This window comes from Geotrypetes seraphini, chromosome 2, assembly GCF_902459505.1.
Source record: "Geotrypetes seraphini chromosome 2, aGeoSer1.1, whole genome shotgun sequence".
NCBI classification, from domain to species: domain Eukaryota; kingdom Metazoa; phylum Chordata; class Amphibia; order Gymnophiona; family Dermophiidae; genus Geotrypetes; species Geotrypetes seraphini.
The window spans coordinates 54,376,213-54,401,890 of NC_047085.1; the positions used below are offsets into that span (position 1 = coordinate 54,376,213).

General features: G+C 40.1%; 1 protein-coding gene across 1 annotated transcript in view; it reads left to right on the forward strand.

Moving 5' to 3' along the window:
* The window catches only part of CSMD3 (CUB and Sushi multiple domains 3), a 1,852,015-nt gene that overhangs the window by 1,565,895 nt on the left and 260,442 nt on the right, over positions 1–25,678 (forward strand). Inside the window, exon 48 of the mRNA XM_033933128.1 lies at positions 20,929–21,117. Coding sequence (XP_033789019.1) covers positions 20,929–21,117 — 189 coding nt within the window. The remainder of the gene's footprint in view (positions 1–20,928; positions 21,118–25,678) is intronic.

Sequence of the window (25,678 nt, forward strand, 5' to 3'; positions counted from 1 at the left end):
CAATTCATATAATTTTTTTGATGTTTAATCTATGTTGGCTTTCTTTTGTTATGACAAGGTAATGAAAAATTATTGCCAATATTTCCCCCCCCCCCCCCCACACACACACATATTGCTTGAATCTATCTGACTTCCAACCACCAGCTTGATAGATTTACTCAACTCCCAGGCCTGTTTTCTTGGCAAGCACCACTTGTCTTGCCCTAAATAAGTATGTTCCAAATTGGCTAGAATCCTTTCACTGCTGCAAGGCAAATTGTCACGATGCTTTTGATATTGAAAACCTGTCAGTTCTGACTTGTCCTTGTGTCTAAAACAATGGACTTTGGCACAGCCTTTCTAAGCTCTGAATGGGTTTCTTTCCTCTATCTTCTCATCCTCTCAGAGTGTCTTGCTCATATTGCGATATCATATCACCATCTGCTCAGGCCAGGCTGTGCCTCCTACTTCACTGATGCTAAAATCCTCTAAAAACATGACTAGAAAATCTGCTTCAAATATCTTAGCCTCATATAGATCTGTGACATTTTCTGATTGAGCTCCCAAAACCTTCTTCAGAATATTTAGTGCTATTGACCTTCTCTGATCTTTATTTGTCTCAGCCAGTTGTTTCAGCATTAGCTTCTCTTCGCAAAGACTTCCTTCCTGTTCATTTGGAAAATAATGTAATTTTGCGATCCATACTTTAACATGTATGGCTGATTTACATAAGAAAATAAGAATAGCCTTACTTGGTCAGACCAATGATCCATCTAGCCCAGTGTTCTGTTTCCACAGAGGTCATTTCAGGTCACAAATATCTGGTAGAAACCCAAATATTAGCAGAACTCCATGCTATCAATCCCAGGGCAAGCGGTGGCTTCCTCTATGTCTGTCTCATGTCTCAATAGCAGACTATGTACCTTTCTTCCATGAACTTGTCCAAACCTTTTTTAAATCCAGCTAGGCTAACCATTGTTACCACATCTTCTGCCAATGAGTTCCAGAGCTTAACAATTCTAACCTGTTTAGCTTTTTTCATTTATGAGAGGAGCTCCATCCCCTTTATCATTTTGGTTGTTGTTCTTTGAACCTTTTCTAATTCTGTTGTATCTTTTTTGAGATACAGAATTGAGCACAATGCTTAAAGTTAGGTTGCACCCTTGTTCTTCATCTCTAGTATAAACTCTACTATATTCCTTATGCAAAGGATTCCCAGGTAATGCCTCTATGAGCCATGAGCTCCTACTGTTTCTTCCAGCCCTGACAATGTCTGTTCCATGCATTTTTTGAGTGATTGTGGTACCATGCCTACTGCTGTTCCCTATACAAGGCAGAATTATTTGGGGCTGTACCAACAACCTGAAATAACATCACTACAAGCATGAAAGAGCATCAGCTATGACACTCCAATTGTCAAACGGCACATGCATAGCTTTGAACTCAGTACTGAGTTCTGACATTTAAAAGTAGATTTTAGATGAACTGTACAAATTGGAATTGAGACATCCAGATTGGATTACTCGTATATCAAATTCCGGTAGTATTATACGAAAAGGATCTGCCACCATAGAGCCTTTGCTAAGTACATGCAGCAATCAAAATCTAACCCCCTCTTTTACTAAGGTGCACTAACCATTAGTGCGCGCTAATCAATTTAACATGCACTAAATGCTAACTCATGCATGTTAGTCTATGAACGGGGGCAAGTCTTTTTCCTAGTATCTTTGGACGCTGCTATATGCTGAATAGTGACAGAGATTGTCAGTAAAGACAGATCCCTGATGCAGCCACCGGTGAAACTGGGATTTCCCTGACGGGTCTATGAAGAAGTGTCCTAGACTAGAGTGTGATTGTGGTGAAGCTCAGGAGTTCCAGTAGAGCATGGTTTGCAGCTAAGTGACTTTGTTTCATTGTATCACCAATATCAAAGTCAAAGATTGAACTGTGCTTCTGATATTATTAGGAATCTGCTATCTGTGTGAAATCTTGACACCCCCCCCCCCCCCGTTTTTGCCAGATTGTTTGTGCAGCAAGTGATTTAAGGAAAAAACATTAATTTTTTTGGGGGGAGAAATGGAGGTTTTTTTTAGGTGTCAGGTCAAAAGTGCGCCGGGACAAAGGCGCGCCCAGACAATTGAGCGCAGTGCGGAGGCGCGCGCCGCTCAAAATTACTGTTTTTAGGGCTCTGACGGGGGCTCTACCCTTATTAAATAGGAATTCTGCATGAGCACTAGTGATTATAAAATGCAAGAGAAACTGAAAATGTAAAACTCCACTCTAGAACATATGCAAGAAAAACCCCAACAAACTCACATAAACAGGTGGAAAAGAACCTTTGTGGAATTAAAATTAAAACCGCACTCCCAAATTAAAAATGCAAAAAAATTACTTTTCAACAAAACTTCTTTTTGCATCTCTGATATAACTTTTCAAATGATATTGCATTTTTGAACAGATTGCAAGGGCTTTGTAGAAATAGACTCAAATACTCTTTAATCACAAGGAGTTGGCAATGAATCTTCATAGTAATTGGAATTTAGAAAGGATTAGATTAATAAAGTGTAACATACTATCAATGTGCAGTCTTGGTTACTAAAGTGTAACAAAATGTTAATGTACTGGTCTGTGCTAATCACCAAAGTGTAACATATTGCGCTGATTAATAATCTGCAACTTATCTGTACAATGCTTAATTACTGACCATTAGATCAAAATTTTGTTCCCACTGGTCGTAAATGAAAGAAAGTACTTTAATAGCTTCCAAGTGTCAAAACTTCCAGGTAGTTAAGGAACATTATCTGATGACATTATATTGAGAACAAAACCCTAGAGTTCTCTTTTGGAAAATAAACAGCACAAAATTGAATGGAAATGATTCTGCAATTTGAAATTGTATATAAAATGACTGTTAACAAATATGTCAGTATAATTCTGTTCTCTGATATGGTAATCATGAAATGATTTTATGCAAGTAAAGTATATTTTCCTCAATGATAAAATGTAGTTTTGTTATTGCTCCAAATTTATGCAAAGTATGCTTACTTTTGTCTGCATTTTCATTATGAACATTCCAAACATACTGCTGCATAGATACTTTTTGTACAGACTTTCAAATGGAGGGAAATGTGCATGTGTACGAAGGCCTTGTTTTCTCTTGGTTGTTGTTATCCTTTGAAAATTGTCTTCTATAAGAAAAGTAACCGGAGAATTCTATAAAGGAAAAAGTAGTGGTGTAGTGGTCAGAGCAACAGCCTCAGCACCCTGAGGTTGTGGGTTGAAATCCCACACTGCTCCTTCTGACCCTGGGCAAGTCACTCAATCCTCCCTTGCCCTAGGTACCATAGATAGATTGCGAGCCCGCCAGGAAAGATAGGGAAAATGCTTGAGTAGCTGATTGTAAACCATTTAGATAACTTTGATAGGTGGTATATAAATACCTAAATACCTAAAATAAATAAAATCTGCCTAAAAATAGGTGTCTAATTGTATGTTCCACTCAAACTCCATCCATATGAATACCTTCCTATAAAGTATGCACCATGGAGTATTGATGTGAACTTACAGAACAGAATCATTAGTGAAGTAGCAAGGTGGAAAGAGTGGATTCCTGAGTTGGCAGTAGGAGATAAGAGTAACTTTCTAGATGAACCCTGTTTACTAAAAAGCACATAGAGAAAAAAGAAAATAGACAATGAGAGTTGCAGTACGACTAACTCTAGGTCGTTCCACATTCCGCCAGATATGTCTGACAAGACCTACCTCTAGTGAATCCATGTTGCCTCTAGTCCTGTAATCCACAGGATTACAGAAACTTGAACATTCTCTGTTTTAACAGTGTTTCCATTAATTTGCTTACCACAGAAGTCAGCCTGTAATTCCCTACTTCTTCCTTACTTCCACTCTTGTGGACAGGGACCACTCCTGACACTAGAGACTCATTGAAAAGGTCAGTCAGCGGAGCTACAGAACTTCCCTAAGTTCCTTCAGCACCCTCGGATATACACCATCCGGCTCCATTGCTTTGTCTATCTTTATTTTTTAGCTAGCTCCTCACAAATACAACCCCCTGAAAATCAATCAGATCAATTACTCCTCCATCCCTATTCACTTTTGTCTTCTGTAGTCTCACTCCCAGAACTTCAGCCGTGATACAGAACAGAAATATTTGTTAAGCAATTCAGCCTTTTCTTTAGCAGCTTCTACAAATTCCTTCCTTTCACCTTTGAGTCTCACGGTGCCACTTTTGCACTTCTTCCTTTTTTTCTTTTTTTTTTTATTCTTTATTGATTTTTAATCAAAAACAGTGTCATACAAATCATAGAACAAAAGATATTCCACATATTACACTATTATCTATACTTCTTCCTATCACTAATATATCTAAAAAAAAGTCTTGTCTCTCCATTTTACCATGTCAGCTATTTTTTATTCCATTTGCTTTCCTGACTACATGACCAACCTCTCTTAACTTTTCTAGGTATTTTTGCCTGTCTTCTCTTTTTGCAGTTTCTTATTCCTTATCTTTTCAGCTACTACTTTTGAGAACCAAAGTGGCCTTCTTTTCCACTTACTTTTACTTACTTGCCTCACAAAAAGCCCTTACAATCGCTCCTTTCAGTTTTGCCCACTGCATTTCCACTCCTTCCAGACATTTCCACCCACACAACAATTCCTTGATGTAAACCCCCATCCGAACAAAGTTAGTTTTTTTTAAAGTCTAGAACTTTGCTTTTGAATGAGCCCTCTCTATACCCATCTTAATATTAAACCGTACCATGCAGTGATAACTGGATGCCAGATGATCACCCACTGTAACATCAGAAATACTTTCCCCGTTTGTAAGCACTAAGTCCAGTATGACCCCATCCCTCGTGGGTTCCATTACCAACTGCTAGAACAGTTTTCCTTGTAGAGAATCCAGAATCCCCTATTTCTAGAAGACACCGCAATAGGGATACCCCAATCAACATCCGGCATGTTAAAATTACCTATTAGCAAGACTTCCCCTTTTTTGGGATATATTCTGAATGTCTACTATTGAATCTCTATCTACTTCTTCCGTATGTGAAGGAGGCCTATATATCACATCAATGTAAATATATTCACCATTCCCTCTTTCCAAATTGATCCACAGTGCCTCTTCCTTTCCCTGCAGATCCTGTAATCGTGTGGCTTTAATATGATCTTTAACATATAACGCTACTCCCCCTCCTTTTCTTCCTACACTGTCTTTCCTGAACAGATTATAGCCTAGTATAACTACATCCCAGTCATGGTTCTCCGTGAACCATGTCTCCATGATTACCACTATATCCAACCCCTCTTCCATCACAGCTTCTAGATCCAGAATTTTGTTTCCCATACTTTGAGCATTAGTATATACTGCTTTCCAGACACTGCCCCCTTTTCCCATCCATGTAGAGATATTCAGTGATTTACTTACCTGAGGGTTTATACTCACCCTGGAGCTTTGATCACCCTGCCCAAAAGAAAACATCCTCATTTATTCTAGCTGGGTTAGTAAAGAATAAACATGGGGGGAGGTATAATTGTAGTGTTAACATACGGACAATCTTGAAGAAGTAAGAGGTATGTTGTAAATATGATATTAAAAACTAAAACATACAGCTTTCATCTTTTGTTACTGAGATTAAGGAGTTTATGCAGTGCTCAAGACTACATCAAGTAAGTACTGTATTATGGCACCTCTCATATATTTCACAGGTTTTTTTATGGTCAGAACCGGATCTAAGGATGGAGGACAAAACATACAAGGAACAAATTTAAAAGGAAATTAAAATATGACTAATCACATACTCTGTATTCTTACTTTCCTTTAAAACATCACAATAATAATCTGGTTGATTTATTAAATATTGCAATTTTATGTTCATATAGCACAGTGATATAATGTATTATCGTATTCTGATGCCTTTCTTGGCATAACCTAATTAATAGATATCTATGAATCATAGAAACATAGAAAGATGACGGCAGAAAAGGGCTATAGCCCATCAAGTCTGCCCACTCAACTGACACACCCCAATAAGTCTGAATGCTAATGACCCAGTTCCTTAACTCGACCTTCGTAGGGATCCCACGTAGATGTCCCATTTATTCTTGAAGTCAAGCACGCTGGTGGCCTCGACCACCTGCACCGGAAGCTTGTTCCAGTGATCCACCACTCTTTCCGTGAAGAAATACTTCCTGGTGTCACTACTAAATTTCCCCCCTCTAAGTTTAAGCGGATGCCCTCTTGTGGCCGAGGGTCCTTTGAGAAAAAGGATGTCATCTTCCACCTCGACACGTCCTGTGATGTATTTAAATGTCTCAATCATGTCTCCCCTCTCCCTGCGTTCTTCTAGAGTGTAGAGCTGCAATCTGTTCAGTCTCTCTTCGTACGAGAGACCCTTGAGCCCCGAGATCATCCTAGTGGCCATCCGCTGAACTGACTCGACTCTAAGCACGTCGTTATGGTAATGTGGCCTCCAGAATTGCACACAGTACTCCAGATGAGGTCTCACCATAGTCCTGTACAGTGGCATTATGACTTCTGGTTTCCGGCTGACAAAACTCCTATTGATACATCCCATCATTTGTCTTGCCTTGGATGAGGCCTTTTCTACTTGTTTAGCAGCCTTCATGTCTGCACTGATGATTACTCCCAAATCTCGTTCCACTGAGGTCTTAGCCAATGTTTCTCCATTTAAGGTGTAAGTTCTGCATGGATTTCCGCTACCGGGGTGCATGACCTTACATTTCTTAGCATTGAAACCCAGCTGCCATGTTGAGGACCAGTTTTCCAACGCAAGAAGATCCTGTGTCATATTATCCTGCAAACAGCCTTCACTTACTATGTTGCATAGTTTGGCATCGTCGGCGAATAATGTTACCTTACCCTGCAGCCCTCGTGTCAAGTCCCTTATGAATATGTTAAAAAGGAGTGGACCCAGGACTGAGCCCTGCGGCACCCCGCTGGTCACTTCCGATGCTTCAGAGAGGGTGCCGTTGACCACCACCCTCTGACGTCTATCACTAAGCCAATCATTGACCCATGCAGTTATTGTTTCTCCCAACCCCATCGATTTCATCTTGTTTCGAAGCCTGCCTAAACTAAACTAAACTAACTAAACTAAACATTAGGTTTGTATACCGCACCATCTCCGCATGCGCAGAGCTCGGCGCGGTTTACAGAGGTTAGGAGGAAAGGAAATTACAAAGAAGGGATATAGGAGAGGGACTGAGAAGATAGAGAGGGGCAGGGAACCAGAGAACGGGAGGAGATTAGATTTTTGAGAAGAGCCAAGTTTTCAAGCGTTTACGGAAGGATTGGAAGGAGCTAGAATTTCTGAGCGGGGATGAGAGGCTGTTCCAGAGTTCCGTGGTTCTAAAGGGGAGGGATGTTCCAAGTTTTCCTGCACGGGATATACCTTTTATAGATGGGAAGGATAGTTTCAGTTTTTGGGAGGGTCTAGAAGAGAGCGGGTTTGAGGAATTCCAGAAGAGTGGGATAACGGGAGGAAGGACATGTGGGACGCTATCAAAAGCCTTGCTGAAATCCAAGTACACTATGTCCAGAGACTCTCTCGAGTCTAGCTTTCCTGTTACCCAATCAAAGAAGCTGATGAGATTGGATTGGCATGACCGACCCTCAGTGAATCCATGCTGATTAGGATCCCTTAGATTCCCTTCATCCAAGATCGTGTCTAATTTAATTGAAATGGTTGGCTTGATGATCAAGAATATAACATTTGCAAAAATCTGTTTTTTCTAGAATCTTTAAAAAGTAGAGCTTAAGGCAATAATTTCAAGGCACTAGAAGGCTTATTTGATATCATTGGTGCAATAAAAAAGTTGGTAGTAGGAATTAATCAAATGATTGAGCTCATCTATTTTTGTTCTTAAGCTTGCTTCTTTCCTAATGACAAGTGTTTAGTGATCTTAAAAGCTCATCCAACTCAGTTTATATGGATATATTTTTATTTATTTAGTCAGATTTTTAAATCAATTTCTCAAAAACAGCATAAAATTTGAAAATATAAACCAGCATATAAAATTAGCATCCAGCAATCCAAGGAGATACCAGAAAATGCAGATGAATGCAGCCGTAGATTTGTGCAATATGACTGTATTTACCAAATTGACAAATCAAGTTTCAAGTTTCAATCAGCCAAATATCAAGAACTAGCAGTTAAACAATCTTACATCCTTGGATGAAATTAAATACAAATATTAATGAACATGATAAAATAATCAAGAAGTTTAAAGCATCTTTGCAATAGCTGTCCTAACTGAAGTCTCTAGCAAAGGGCAGTCTCAAAAACTGACTTCAAGACTGCCCTTACAACACTGGGAGACTGGACATTCATAAGCCAGATTAAATTGAATGGGATGAAGTGCAAAGTGATGTGTGTAGAAGAGGAACTCAAATTACAGCTACAACATGCAAGGTTCTACATTAGGAGTCACCACCCAGGAAAAGGATCTAGGGTCCTAATTCTACAAAAAGTGCCTAAAAATAGGTGCCAAGGAATGTGGTGCATAGCAGTTGTCAATCTTTAGTTAGGCACCATTTATATAGTCCTAGTGGCGCCTAAATTGGAGTTAGGAGCTGGTAGACGTCAAAATCTTAGGCACCCCCTATTTATGTCAGGGTTTTCTTGTCCTAAAACCAGCATCTAAGTCCAGTTTAGATGCTTAGCCCTAAAACATGCCCAAGATCCACCCATAACCATGCCTACTTTCTGGGAGATGCCTACCAAAAGTGGTAAGTGCCTGAGTTAGGCACCTACCACACAATTAATTTTAATTTTTGCCAATTATGAGCTCATTAACCATGTCAATTAAGCTAATATAAAAATTAAGTTATGCATCTACATTAGCTAGGTGTGTCAATCTATGTGCATAACTAGAGGCACCATTTATAGAATCTGGGCCTAGATATCTTCATTGATGATATGTTAAAATCCTCTGCTCAGTGCGCAGCAATGGCTAAGAAGGCAAATACTGTAGAATGTTAGGAATTATTAAGAAAGGGATGGAGACAAAACTGAGAATATTATAATGTCTCTTTATCCTATCATGGTATGACTGTACCTTGAATAATGCGTGAAATTCTGGTCACTACATCTAAAAAAATTTAGAAGATATTGTGGAATTAAAAAAAGCTCAGAGAAGGGTGACCAACCTGATAAAAAGGATGGGACAACTTCCCTATGAATAAAGGCTAGAAAGTCTAGAATTCTTCAGCTTGAAGAAGAGATTCTTGAGGGGAGATTCAATAGAGGTCTGTAAAATATTGAGTGGAGTGGAAAGGGTAGACATGAATTAATTGTTACTCAAAAGTACAAGAACTTGACACAATGAAGCAACTAAGAAGTACATTTAGAACAAATCTAAGAAAATATTTATTTACTCAACATTAAATTAATCTCTGGAATTCATTGCTAGAGAATGTGATAAAAAAACAACACAATTTGTGTAGCAGGGTTTAAAGACTTGGACAAGTTCCTAAAAGAAAGATCCATAAGGGCTTTTAATCAAAAACTATTGCTGGGACGTCCAAGTGTTGATAATCAAAATTGTTTTCCTGGATGTCTAGTAAGTTTTTTCATCCACTGTTCATCCAGAGTTCCAGGGAGCGTGTTGAGAGGCATGTTATGGGTGTGTTTTAGATGTGCTTAACGTGGACGTCTAGCGGCAATAATCAAACCTTTCTTAAAATGTCCTGGATGGAATTTAGATGTTCGGAGCTAGACCTGTTTTAGAAGCATCTAAGAGCCAAAAAGGTACCCAAACTGACCAGATGACCACTGGATACATTAAGGTATGGCCACCCTGATACTCCCCCACTGCTTACTAACCCCCTCCCAACCCCTTAAAATCTGAATGAAAGAGTGCATACCTATGTCTAGAACAGTAGAACTTGGTATGGGAAAGCCCAGTAGAGTATCACATAGATGTTTTAAGTAACCTGGTGGATGGGTTAGTGAACCATAGAGAGGAGGAACCAGGCCCATAAGCCACTCTAACCAGTACATTTATTGTGGAAATTGTGAGCCCACCAAAACCCTACTCTACTGCCATATAAGTGCAACCTGTAGCCATGAAGGCTATTGAGATGGTAGCCAGATGGGTCTAGTAGTTTGTTTGTTTGTTTGTTTTGGGGGGTGGAGGGCTCACCATAAATTATAAGGGGTGTATGGTGTGAGATGTACTTCTAGCAATATTTCTGTAAAGTTCACAGCAGTGCCCTCTAAGATATGCCATTGTTCTGTTGGCATATATGTGTGGTCAGTCTTTCACACTGATGGTCACTCCCATGTCCAAATGGTCTGCACTTGGATGTTTCCAACTTGGACATTTCTTTGGTTAAAAATGGGGTATAAAGTTAAATGTCCTAAGAGTTGGACATCCTGTCAGCCTAGATATCCTAGTAGGCGATTTTCCAAAATATATATATATATATAATTTTATTTATTTTTTTATTTTTTTGACATCTAGCAGTTCAGTTTTCAAAAATGGATCTTTCTATGCTTCCGACTTTGGACGTTTAGCATGAAATGTCCAAGTTGGACTTAGACGTTCTTTTCAAAAATGACCTTCCACATAATTTCTTTGTTGTTGTTTCTGAGTAATATGAATTCTTTCTTAATTGCCTATGCCAGAAAAGTATAGAACAAGTCTTTAATTCCCCTCAAACTTTACTTTTGTGACCAGGACATTGATATTTAGAATTTACCTTTTTTGTACTAATTTTGGCCATAGGCCTTAGTAAAAGAGCCCCTTAGAGTAACTTCAAGAACTTTCTAGAACTTTCCATCAATATACATAGTACATTATAACTACAGAGATCTTAAGCCCATCAGCTCAGTTCAGTTCTAACTGCCTAAAAGGTAAAATATCAGCATTGTTATAGATGGCATCCAGATGCTGCAAACATCTGGCAGATACATTTTGCTATGTATGTAGCCAGTTTTTCAAGACAAGAGGGAAATTGTACAACATCGAAGTATCTAATAAGATGTGTGATGCCTACAAGGAATATTTTGGCTTGCCTATTGGGAATCAAGACAAATCTTGGGCACTTTACTTCACATACGAGCACTGCCAAAAAAAACCCTCTGGAAGGTAAGACAATTTTGTTTCTCACTAGCATGGTGTAATTTTCTGCTATAAAATTTTTTAGATTGTTTAATTTTTAAAAATATTTACATTTTAAAATTTTCAATGTTATTTGAAAATATATAATATATGAAATATGTTGCAAGAATCAAACAGTGATAATGAAAACAATACATTTATTTTACCTACCACAATTTCATTTTGTTTTTCTACAGGATGGTACAGAGGGGAAAGAGAACCATAAAGTTTGCTATCCCAAGAATTTGGCAGGAACCAAGTGACCATGCAAGCAACTGCTTCTTCTGCATGATGAACCCTTCCACACATCAAACGGACCAGCATACATCTGCAATCACATATCCAAACATTCCTTCATCTATCATTCTGGTGTTACATTGCCCTGAGCTCCTGTGTCCACTCCTCCAGAGAGAGAGAGCAGCTCTCTTAAGAAGAGAGAAGCAAGTTAGAGAGTGATGAAGACATTTTAGATCCAGTTTATAATATCTGTGGTGCAGCAGATGAGAGAAACCTATACTATCCAAATCAAAAAGGCCTCAACAACTTGATCAGAGATCTTGGTCTCACCAAGTTCAATGACAAGCTTTTAACATCTAAGCTCAAGCAGTGGAACTTATTGAATGAATGTGTGCAAGTCACTGACCAGATGAAGCATCACCAAGCCTTTCCCACCTTCTTCACACATAAAGATGAGCTCTGCTTTTTCCACAATGTGACCAGTCTGTCTGAGGCAATTGGAATCCCCTCTAACCCAAAAGAGTGGCATCTCTTCATTGACAGCTCATCCAGGAGCATCAAATCGCACTGCTCCATAATGGGAACAAGTACCCATCTCTTGAAATGGCTCACTCAGTGCATATCAAAGAGGATTACAACAGTATCAAGACCTTACTAGGTGTCTTGAAGTATGATGCATAAGACTTCAAAATGGTGGCATTCCTAATGTGTATCCTAGGCAATTTTACCAGGTTTCCCTTCTATCTCTGCCTTTGGGACAGCAGGGACAAAAAGGCAGCTAACCTCTCTCTTATTCACCTCCCAGGATCCACAACTTTTCCTTCTCTCAACACCACCCTATCTCTGTGGTCTGGTAGCTTCCTCCTCTCTCTCACTCACCTCTCTATCGGGCAGTATCATCCTGACTCATCATCACTCCCCAATCAGGCAGTTCTCCTCTCTTTCAAACCCCTAGCCTCCATGTACCAGCAGTTCCTCCTCTCTCCTAATCTGGCAGCTTTCCTCTCTCTGAAACCCCCATTGCCACGTTTCAGCCCCCATGGTAGCATGAAAATATGTCAGAGGGAAGCAGGCCTCAGCTAAGGGAAAGATCTGGAAAATGCATAGTGTGGGACAGGATCCTGGCTAGGCCTAGTGCCCCTCTGAATCCCTGTCCCAGAGTTTGAATAAAGGTAGTGGAACACAGCTTTCAGTGCCTCCCACAAGTTGCACACTGAGATTCCCTTGTTGAATAAAGCAAAACACTTTAATAGCAGACATAACTCCAAAACACACTGGTAAGTATGGCATGAGCAAAACACAAAAAAGCTTCAGTAAATCTAGTTACTTCCTTTTGGAAAAACAAAATAGTTCCAACTCAGCACAAGCAGTGCTCTAGACACAGTCCAGTCTTCAAAACCAAAAGTCCAAAACTTTTCCTTCTGGCCCCAATCTTGGGCCTATCAAAACAGTGCAATAAACAAACACTTTTCCTTTGAAAACAACCACACTCACTGGCTCTGGCTGTAGCCCTGTTGGGTAGAGCCGAATCCCTAACAAGCAGGGAAGAGATAGGCCTGTATACCTTAGGTGTTGCTGCCCTCCCAAAAGACAGGCTCTGGTATTAATTCCTCACCCCCCAAGCCAACTCAGAGCAGCGCACAAGCTGCTTCAAAAATAAAACAAAAAAAATGCACCTACTGCTTTACATTTCTTTGGATGGTTGGACACACCCCACAATGTCCCCAGCACAGACACTCAGGCAGGTTTAAAAAGAACACCAAAATGAAAACTGCAGTAAAAAATGAAAAATAACTGTTTGGCATAACAGCTTACTTACAGTCCATCCGTTCTTCTCTATAGTCAGGCAAAACATAGTCTTCTTGGAACTCCATAGCATAATCCTCTGGCTGGGCTTCTTTGACTGGCTTAATCTGTCTTTCAGCAAGCTCCTCCACTTCCCAGTCAACAGGACCTACGGGGGAACTGCCTTGTGCTGGCCTCAGTTCAGCTGGAAGGACTGGCTTCCTTCCCAGCCTCCATTCAGCTGCTTGCTCCAGCTGCTTCCCCCCCCCTCCCCTTCTCTGACAAGGAAAGCTCAGTAAATGGAAGCCTAGGCATCCAGACATGCCCCCTCCTTGCAGGCAAGATCTTAAATGGCCCTGCACTTTCCATGCCAGCCTGAGCTCTGGACACTCTTAAAGGGGTGGACTCCTTTCTAAAGCTCTGCCCAGGATTTCTAAACTGTTCAGGATATTTACTAGATCTGAAAACAGGGTTTTAAACAGGGCTTACAGGGACTTCCTCCCTGTTTCTGGTGGGAATAGCAAGATTCCTGTCACAATAGGCAGCATTAAATGAATAACTAATGCTGCCAGCCGCCTGGAGAAAGGAGAAGCCATGGTTTAAAGGAATACAGTTCGCCCATGAATCCAGTCTTAACAGCATCTTCTCAGTCACTGGCCCTTCCCTGTGGAATGTACTCCTTTCTCATTTCAGATTGCAGACATCACTAGACAGATTTAAATCCACCCTTAAAATGTTGTTATATCAAGATGCCTTTGAACTGTGACCATTACCCTTTAGATAGCTCACACACTCTCACCTAGGGAGTGGCAGGACAGTGCCCTGCATGGAAAACAAGGAAGAATATGATTACCTCTCCTGCTTTCTATTTCTGTCCTATACATTATTGTAGTTCTCTTTGGCTTCTACACCGGTTTCTCTTCTTCTCTTCCCACTGTCTAGAATATGTATGGTGTGTAACCTGCACAGATTCAGTGTATTGTATATCAAGCTTTTAATGAACTTGGGAACTTGGAAATAAATTACAAAGATGGGATCCTGCCGGACCGCAGGGGGAGATGCTGATCCTGTGGAGAGGGGGAGCTATCAGATTGCAGGGGGTTTGCTTTTAGCCAGAAGCTGGGAATGGTTGCTACAGGGAACTAGGTGAGACAGGCTTTTGGTGCCTTGAGCCAATGCTCACCTGGTGGTCCATGCCTTGAGCCAGCCATGTATATATAAACATACAGTGTGCCGTATATATATATCTGTATTCAAAATTAAGACACTTGTATACAAATTAATACACATAAACACACAATAATTTGAATTTCATATATAGTCATTGAATAGGTACCATTGATAATAATGAGGCTTTATCACTTTCACATTAGAGAAGGACCACAACAATATATTGAAAGGCATTTTCAATATGATATCTAAATCTGAGTTTAGACATTTTGTGAAACGGGTATAAAAATACAATCTCAAACATGACCGTCTTCAAAACTGCAAAATGTCTATCTTGATTTGTTTGTTTGTTTTTAGAAAATGTGCTCTGTATATCTTTCATCTGGATGTCTGTCCTCTGTGTGCATATCTTTTTGAACCATTTTTGAACAAAATAAAATTAAAAAAATATCCAAATGAAAAATGCACAGAACAAGCTATTGGGATGTAAAAGGTGCCACATTTCTTCTAGACTGGTGAAACAGACATCCCAGCAGAGCAGTGGGGTACTGTAGTGAACGTCACCAAAAGGTCCCAGCTACATCTTGCCAAAACCCCCTTATGGTATATGGTGAACCACCCAAACCCTGCACATTTTGACATTTATGGATGGTACCTTCTTGGAAGAGCTTACAATCTAACTTGGACAGACAGACATGACATAAAGGGTTGGGTTGCAGAACTCAAGGTGAGAGGAGTTAGGAGTCGAACGCGCTCTTGAAGAGGTGGGCTTTTAACTGGGCCTTGAACACTGCCAGAGACTGAGCCCGCCATAGGGATTTGGGTAGCTTGTTCCAAGCATATGACGCAGCAAGGCAGAAGGGATGGAGTCTGGAGTTGGCAATTGAAGAGAAGGGCAAAGATAGGAGGGACTTACCAGCCGAGCACGGCTCACGGGGGGGAGGGGACACAAAGGGAGATAAGTGAAGAGAGATAGTGAGGGGCAGCAGAGTGAGTGTTCAGTAAGAGGAGTTTGAATTGTATTCAGAAAGAGATGAGAAGCCAATGAAGTGACTTTAGGAGAGGGGTAACATGAGTATAGTTGCTCTCCCAGAATACAAGTTGTGCAGCCAAATTCTGGATGGATGGGATGGGAACGAGATGGCTAAGTGGAAGACCTGAAAGTAGTGAGCTGCAGAAGACTACATAGAAACATAGAAATAGACGGCAGATAAGGGCCACGGCCCATCTAGTCTGCCCACCCTAATGACCCTCCCCTACCTTTGCCTAGTGAATAGAGCCCACGTGTCGATCCCATTTGGCCTTAAAATCAGGCACGCTGCTGGCCTCAATCACCTGCAGTGGAAGATTATTCCAGCGATCAACCACCCTTTCAGTGAAAAAGAGTGAGGTGATAAGGACGTGGATAAGTGTTTTGGTAATGTGCTCAGAGAGTTTCTTGCTGCTCTACTAGTACTAGCCATAACATCTGAAGCTGTAATACAGGCAGGTATGTGCTGTTTTATTCACATTTTTTTTTGGTGGGGGTCACTCTTACATCCCTCTAATGGTCATATGGTCAATTTGGGATGCCTAGTCCCTCCTGCCGACAACCCCTGAACCCCCCACTCTGAAACATGGGAGTGGCTTTAGATATCTGGTCAATCGAAGTATTAGGGCACTCTCATGCATCCCAGAATGCACTGGGAAGGAGGCCTAAGACTATGGTTGGCCCAGGCACCTAAAGCCCCTCCTATGGGAGGGGCCTTAGATGCCTGGGACAATTAAGGCCTTAGGCCCCTCCCCAGTACATCCCAGCATGCACCAAGAAGGGGAAGGCCTACCATTCTGAAGAGGCGGGCCTGCCGGCCAAAGGGAGTAGGCATCCCTCTGACCAGCCTTGCTTTTAAAGATATGGAGGGGGGTCCGGGTGGGCTTTGGGGTATGCATGGGGTTGGGGTTTTGGGGGGGTCATGGTTTTGGGAAGTACAAGCAGGAGGGAGTAGGCATCCCTCATACTGGGGATGTTGTGGAGGGGTGCCAGCAGGAGGGAATAGACATCCCTCCTGCTGGGGATTGTTTTGCAGTTTGCGGCAGGAGGGAGTGGGCATTCCTTCTGTTACGGACAGTGTGAGGAGGTTTGGGGGTTACCTGCCACTGCCACTCAACTGATCACAGCAGGGAGATTTCCTTGCCGTGATCCGCTCAGTGACAATGCAATTCTCTAAATAGTGTCTGTGACATGGACACTGGTTAAAGAATCTGGATGGTTTGGCATGGTTAGGCATCTGTCCATTAGGACATATGAAGTTCTATATAGAATATCCGTGTGCAATTCTCAAAAGCCACTTAGGTGGCTGCTGAGCCCAGGCATCCTATACAGAATCAAGCCCTAAGAGCATTATTTATTTAATTTTCTATACCATTCTCCCAGGGGAGCTCAGAACGGTTTACATATATTTATTCAGGTACTCAAATATATTTCCCTGTGTTCCAGTGGGCTCACAATCTTATCTAATCTACCTGGGGCAAGTCTGACAAAGATGGCAAAACAAAGTTTAGAGAAAACCAAAAAAACTCTGTGGAGTGACGATGTTCCCAAATGCACTTTATTTGAAAGTATCAAAGTTCCAAAGGTACACCAAAATCATCCACATAAAATAATTCCATCCACATAAAAGTAAATCATCCACATAAGAGCCTTAAAGGACCTAGTCCGCTAGAGATACAGGACCCAACATGGTCCGCGTTTTGACAAAAAGTCTTCTTCAGGGGTCCCTGGGGGTCCTATAAAGGTGAGTACATGGGAAACAATTGTGTGGTGAACCGGAAGTGAGACACTGCTTGCATTTGCAATGGAAAAAAAACAAAGTTTAGAAAGCATAGTAAAAAAATAATATGACAAAACATGGTTTGATGAGACATAGCATGGCAAATATGGTTCAGCAAAACAGCTTGGTAACATAGCAGACTCAATCACGTTAGCATGGGCTAACATGCTTAGCACTCTTTGATGAATTTCCCCCCTTAGCACACATCAATTTCCTTAATGCGTGTTAAGGCCCTAATGCTGCTTGATGAATTCCCCCTTAAATCAAGTTAATAGATATTAAAAATGTTAATACATATCAGTAAATTAGTGTCTTAAGGATCCTTTTACTAAGCTGTAAAAGGTGTTCACCTCCACTTAGGGGCATTAGGGCCTTAACTTGCATTAAAGAGACCCATGTAAGCAAACAGTTAACCACATACATAGAGCAACACTCCTGCTTTTACACATCCCAATACGGTTTCAGAAAATAACAAAGCACCGAGTTCCTCATCATCACTCTAATCACCAAAATCAAATAACTACTGAGCTCAGGGTAACAGGCAATACTACTTCAATTTGATATCTTCGCAGCTTTCGACTCAGTGGACCATCAACTACTCCTTACCAAACTCTTGGAAATCGGAATAACTGGAACAGTACTGAAATGGTTTGCTGACTTCCTACAAAATCGCAAAAACATGGTCAAAAGGCATGAAGAATATTCCAACCCCTGGAAGGCATTCTGTGGCATCCCACAAGGCTCCCCATTATCTTCAATCCTATTTAATATATTCATGAGCTCACTTGGTCACATCAAACTGGAAGATGAAACCATACTGTCCTATGCTGACGACATTCTCCTCCTCATTCCAATAACCTATAATCAGCATAACACTGCCAAAAAAATCTCAAACAACATAGAAAAAATCCAAACCTAGGCAACCATCAACAAATTAAAACTGAACGCCACCAAAACTAAAGCCATTGGTTTCCATACTGCGCAACAGAATGCTATGACTAACATCATCATTTCATCTGGCATCATCTTCACAATGGAAAAATCCACCAAAGTGCTCGGATGTATTCTAGATGACACTCTCACGATGGAACCACAAATCTCTAATCTTCGGAAAAAGACCATCTATACTATGTGACAGCTGCATCTCACAAGGCAATACTTTCGCCCACATCATTATGCTCTGATCGTCCACATGATGGTTTTGCCGCAAATAGACTACTGCAACTCCACCTACTTAGGCATCAACACCACTCATCCACAAAATGCAGCTTATCCAGAACACAGCTGTTAGATTGATCGTCAGACTAAAGAAACATGATTCATTCTCAACCTTCATCAAACAACTACACTGGCTTCCAATATCATCCCGGATAAACTTCTAAATATCATGCATCTTACATCACATACTGCACAGAAACTCAGCTGCTCCCCTCATCCAGCTATTCTCAACGGCCTGGTCAACATCCAGAAGATTCCTTAACAGAATTAAACTAAACCTGACATCCACCAAGAACCTCCACTACAAGCAAATCTTCCACTCCATGCTAACATACCTAGGAGTAAAAGCCTGGAATGACCTCCCAGAAGCAATCAGGAAGGAGGCAAAGTGCACCTCATTCAGAAAAAACCTGAAAACTCATCTCTTTGACAATTAACTGTTTTAGCTTCTACTTTAACTACTTTCCATCTCCTCTCCCGCCAACTAGACATCATCTCTTATCTTCCCAGCCCCTTCCATTCCTCCTCCTTCTTCCTCTTGATCACTGATCAGTTGCCTACGGCTTTCAAAGGTTTGTGCGACTCACAAATGCAAAATTAGAATAGATTAGATTAGATTAAGGCCATTAAACCCCTTGATGAATTTCCCCCTTAGTCCAGCTAAAAATAAAGTACCACAGGACATGCTCAGTTGTCCTGTGGTAATTTCAAAATGGGTGCACACAAACAGTAAGCTATTTTATTTTATTTTATTTTTTTCTGAAGATGGGTCATATCAGGGACAGAAAGTGGGCATTCCTGTGCTAACCAGTTAGTGCATCTACATTACCACACAATAACTGGTTAGTGCATGAATAGCACAAGAGCTCTTACTAGCCACAAAATTGGTGGTGGTAAGTGCTTATAGGGAATTATTTTTTTTTTAAATAAATAGCCATTCACTGATGGAACATTAGAATGTGCCATTAATACAAAAATATAAAATAGGCCATTAATTAAGCTTGCAGGAAAGTTCCATTTAAGGACAGGCTAAGACCACTTTTTTTTTTTTTTTACCACAACTTAGCAAAAGGACCACTTAGTTTGGTGAACAATATTCCAGCTTTTACTCATGGTATAAGCAGAAATTATTTTGTCTGAAATTTACTGGAATTTAGCTGGCTGGGAATGGTTCATGGCTGGCTAAATATCTTTAAGTTGGCTAACTGCCAATATTCAATGGGAGATAGCAGGCTATCTTGTTGAATTTCCTGACAGTGGATTGACCGATGACTGGCTATGCCATGTGACATAGTTGGTTAACACCAATTGCGTGGTTGTGGGTTTCACGTGGTTGTGGGTCTGAGCACATCAAATTCACACAAGTGTGATATATAAAATAACATATATAAGATAAAATAAGCAGCAAGCTTGTGATTTAAATCGGAGCTGCACTGAACTATCACAACATTAGCTAAGTCTTCAACGGCTGAAATGAGCCTGGGAATTCAATCCTGGGCCAGACACAACCTGAGCATTGAATATCCAGGTCCACTGCCGACACAGGTAGTCATGCAGCCTCTAGTGGTCTGAATATCAGCTCCATTGTCTCTTATTTGGCAGAGTGACCCCAAGTGGTGGTACCACTAATATCCATTTTAATATGGGGATCCAGTGGAGCAAATCCACTTTAGATCTTTAAACTAGTGAAAATACATTTCATTAAATCACAGCTACAAAGGCAGCAAGGCAGCATACTTAGAGATTAAGGTTTAAACGATTTTATCACCTTCAAAGGAAAGAAGCTTTTATTCTAAGTGCTTGATAAAATAATTTGATTTCTGCATTAGCCCACTTTAATGCACAAAAATATAGGTTAATAAATAAGACTGGAGTAGCAAAAAAAAATATGTAAGGTGATATTTATTTTGTTGGACTAATTTCATACATTTCTTGATTAGCTTTTGGGAACTATCACTACATTTTGTTTTTTAACCTGCATTTCTCTGAAGTCATAGAAGATTTAGGCAGCAGAAACATCAAAAGTAAATTGAAGACATTTCTAGAGGAAAAAGATATTGATAGGTTTGATCTTATTACTCGACACTTGAGAAGTGTTGCTTCAGTGATTTTAAGTGGATTGCGATATTTTGGGGGTCCAAAAGGAATTTTCTTCATTGCTGTTAGGCAATCAGTAAAAGATGGGCTTAATGGACCTCTCTGCTCTCCTTTCAACATAAAGCAATTATGAAACCGTAAAACATGGACATGGAATCAGCTTCAAATTGCTCATATATGCTTTAGATTTTTCTTACATCTTCTGGGAAATATCTGATTGATTAATTGATTGATTTTAGTATTTATATACCACTTATGGCCTAAGTGGTTTACATTCTGGTGCACAAACATTTTGGGAGCATCTACAAGAGGAATGCACATTTTTATAGAATCTAAATCAGTGATAAATCCATCTGGTCCAAGACTGATCTCACATTATTTGCCTATCTTTATTCACAATTGTCTTATATAAGAAAGCATATAAAGCCATATAGGAATACATTTAAAATATGTTTTGAGTATATGACTTCTTTTGTGTGTTTTACAGTTCTCTGCCCTGCAAATGAAATCCGTCTGGACTCAACAGGAGTGTTATTGAGCCCTGGCTACCCCGACAGTTATCCAAACCTGCAGATGTGCGCTTGGACCATCAGTGTAGAGAAGGGTTATAATATCACTATGTATTTTGAGATCTTCCAGACAGAAAAAGAATTTGACATACTTGAGGTGTTTGATGGTAACTATATGTTATAAATTTCTGAATATTTTTTTAATATATTATCTTTTCATTCATATAATTCATATAGTCATTCTACATATAGGGATCCTTTTACAAAGCTGCAGTAAGTTTTTCCTGCTCTTTAAGGCCATTTTACCACAGCCAGAAAAAGACTGATTTTCCATTTTCTGAATTAATGGCCATGGACTAATATTGTAATTAATGGTCATGAAAAATTACTGCTTAAGCACTTATAGACACCAGTTTTACAGATGGTAAGGGTTCATGTACTAATTCTGTGCTAAACAGTGCATGGCAAAAGTGGCGTAGTCAAGGGGGGAGCGGGGGCGGCAGTTCACCCCGGGCACTGTCTTCTTAAGGGTGTGGCACCCCTCCTCCTCTCATCTGCTCCTTTCCTTGCCATGCACGCACACCCCTTGCCTTCCCCTGTACCTATTTTACTTCCCTAGCGCAATCGGTGTGTTACCTGTTTAAAGGTGGCCTCAGCCCCCTTATGCCCTGACAAAAGGTGATTATGAGCTATTTTCAGTACCATTCCCCTAAATACTTGGGGAATCACCAACTGCTGTTCCTTTTCCCCTGGGGAATCTCCAGGCCCTTCTTTGTACAACAGTCCCTGCTTTATCACCCATCACTTCTCACCCTCTTGCTTACTCCCTGCCTTCTGCCATTCTTCCCTCAAACTGGGGTCTGTCTTTTGCTCAAGTTTCAAGTTTCAAGTTTATTTTTATTTAATGGTTCGCTTAATAATTCTAAGCGAATAACATAACAATAAATATTGGGATAAGAACAGTTAAAAATATTTTTCAACTTAAAAACATTATTAACTTAAAAATTAAAAAAAAAACATGGTCGTAACAAACTAACATTGTAGACAATACTGGAATGGTTGGAAAAAACATAAGGGGGTAAAAGTTACAAAATTATTTTTTTCCCCACAGGGAAAAGAAGAAAAGTGGAAGGGGAAGGATAGAACACTAGGATTGGGGTTAAAATAAAGTAAAACTTTTTTCACGATTTGATTATTTTAAATTGTCGAGGAAGAAAATTCCTCTTTAAAGGTTGAAAGAAGCTTTAAAAAGAAATGTTTTTAGGTTGGTTTTAAATAAAGTAAGGTCTTTGATGTTTCTGATATATAATGGAAGAGTATTCCAAATAAGCGGGGCCTTGACTGAAAAAATATCGTGACGCCTAGTTCCTATTATTTTCAATGAAGGGACCATGAGTAGCTCCTGGGCGTTAGATCGAAGATGACGATTTGAAACGTGAGGGATTAATAAACGATTAATAAACTGAGGTTCATGTGTATTTAATGTTTTGAAAACTAATAATGCTATTTTATATGTTATTCTTTGATTAATGGGTAGCCAATGAGATTCTATCAAATATGGAGTCACATGATCATATTTCTTTCCCTGATGTATTATTTTTATGGCGATATTTTGTATTATTTGTAAACGTCTTTGTTCCTTTGTTCGGCTCGGAATGTGGAGAAAGTCTCCATCACTTCTTTAGGGAGCCAAGGAACTTCCTTAGTCCTACCCACCTGTTTCATGGCCTTTCCCCTTCCTTGCTGCGCCTCCTCCTTTGAGCCTGAGTCTTACGTTCTTATTTTGTACCTCTGGAAGGCTTCCCCTGTGAAAGGAAATATGTTCCCCACTTGGATTTCTGGTTCAGGATTTGAGGGTCCCTACGATCGTGTATTCACTAGGTATTGTTTTTCCCTCATTGCCTCAGGAAACCCCTGCCAGTCCCAGCCCAGTATTATGTCATAGGGTGCCTCTGGCACCACTGCTAGTATGGACCGATATACCTTATCTTTATATCTAATGGTGGTAGACCACAGAGGGTACTGTCTACTATCCCCTTGCACACACTTAATTTTAACCTTCCCTGGGTAACTAACACCCCTTTCTCTCTGACATCACTTCTGGGACCCGTGCCTAGCAAGTGATGCCAAAGGACGAACCGGTATCAATGTGGGCATGCTGCTCATGTTGGAAAAGTTAAAAAAGTACGGGGTTCAGGGATGGAGGCGTGTGTGTGGCAGGGGGGCAGGGAAGAGGATGGGGAGGGGCACCCCCTCCCCACCCCGGGCGTCGCTCACCCTTACTATGTTACTGCATGGCAGTGTAGATGCGCTGATCATTGCTGAAGTGTCCAGTCTCTGCCCTTGGACACACCCCCAGAAAAAAAAAATAGTTTTTATTGTGTGGTTTATGCATGCACATTTGGAACTTATGGGATGTCTCAGCATTGTCCATAGTAAACCATTTTAAACTATGGAAATCATGCACAAATGCTTACCACAGTTTAGTAAAAGAAGCCCATAATTTCTTTCTATTTCACAAGCACCATTTTTTCTAAAAAAATGTTATCTTCTCTATCCATAGTCCATTCCCAAAACATGACTCCATAGTAAAAATAAAATTATTTTTTAGCATGAGGTGTGTACATGCTAATCTGGAACTTACTGCATGGTAAACTCTTTTAAGCTGCAGTAGGAACATGCTACATCTTGCCACAGTAGGGTTTTCCAGAAAACCTAAAGTTGGAAAAACTGTGCAAATTGGAAGTTTTTCTCATTAATTTGATTGTGCTTAATCAGAAATATATTTTTTTAAAAATTTTAAACCCCATCCTGTGGTTCCTCAAAGACACTGATTACATAAAGCACCTGAAAACTAGGCTTTTCACAAAAATGTAATGCTCTACTCCCCCTATACTCAACCTCCAAATCTAATGTGTTATTCTTTCCTATATTAAGCTCTTGTAAACCGTGCCGAGCTCTATAATTATGGAGAGAATGCGGTATATAAACTTAAAGTTTAGTTTAGTTTAGTTTTTCATAAAATTTACTATTATTGTTGCTTAATAGAACACATTTCTTGGTATTATAGCTAAAACGTTTGTGTTTTCACACTCAGCAATGATACATTGATAAGACATTTTATGCCCCAAAAATATAGCAGTATTTTATTAAATGAACCTTCAATATTTGCACTTTATTGTGGGGAAAATAACAGAAATTTAACATACTTTGCTAATAGCTGAACACATACACTTTCATGTAGTCATCTACCAATGGTGTTCCAAATGCTCAAGCATTCAGGACCAGATTCCCGAAATGGCACCGTTTGCATTGGCCATCTAAAATGTGGCACCGATCGCATGTCAATCATACAGTAGCACCATTTTGAGAATCGTGACCATGGCAATGATAGGCACTAGAACTGTAGGGCATGGTTTTAAAGGCCAACATTTCTAGCACCTATCTTTGACATGAATCACAAATATGAAGGCATCTAAGGGGCACTTAAGATCACTTCCGGCATAAACCATGTCTTCTGTGACCTTAGGCATCCTTAGGCACCTCTGTGGTTGGAAGAACGGTGCTGTTGCTAGAGGCGCCTCCAATTTTTTAAAATAAGAAAATAATTTTAAATAATGTGGTCTATTACTGCACCAATTAAAATCAATTAAGCTAATTAAGTTAGGTGGTAGTACGGCCACCTAACGTAGTGTGCCATTTGTAGAATCTGGACCTCAGTGTCTTCTTGAGATAGTCAAGATAATGCCTGCGATGCTATTCAACTCCTTGCAACAAGGTCTCATGCCTTTCTTTTAATAAAATACTGCTAGAAATTTTGCAAAAAGTCTTTTTATCAATGTATGATTGCTGAGTGTGAAAACATAAAAGTTATAGCTATAATATCAAGAAATTTGCTCCATTAAGCAAAAATAATAGCAAATTTTAAGAAAAACTAAGCTTTATATAATCAGTTCTCAGCCCTTTAAAGGGCCGATGACTAGAGGAATCCCTCTCACCTCCATCGGAGCAGCATTCTTCAGCAGGGTAAAGAGGAATCATACACCATCAGTCCCTCCTTACCCCACTGGGGTCTGAATAACCACATGGGAACCAGCAACTCTACAGAATAGGCTAAGCTCTGTCCACCCAATGCTGAAAGCAGAGGTCATAGCCCTTTAAAGGGCTGACAGCCAGGCGAGCCTCACCCTCTAGGGGGTCCCATCAAAGGGCCAAACCAAAGTACCCTTTGTGTTTCATTACATATGGACCTTCTATAAAACCCCTGAGGATCAACTCAGTAAGTCTATCTTTCCAGTCTTCTTTATATGTAAAGTCAGTAACACTGAATCCTTAACAAATTAACCATGAACTGGCTCCTAACAATATGTACAGTATATTATTACTGGACTCTACATGCACAGAGGATGACCACCTAACACCATGCTTTCCCAACCCAGTTCACTGGTCAATGAACAGAAAGCCTAAAATATGGAGAAATATACTCCAGTCAATACATCACCTCACAGATAATCTATGCTCTACTAATAACCAGATACCCATATTGTACGTATGGTAACAGCTACCCCTTCAAAAAGAATATCAAAACCTCACACACTGCAAGATACTCTAATCTACAACCAATCGCAACCTGACACCAGTATACAAATGAAAAATCCACCATCCCATTCCTTTGCATCTACATCAATGTCAGATCCATAGCCAACAAGCTATTACTGATAAATGAAC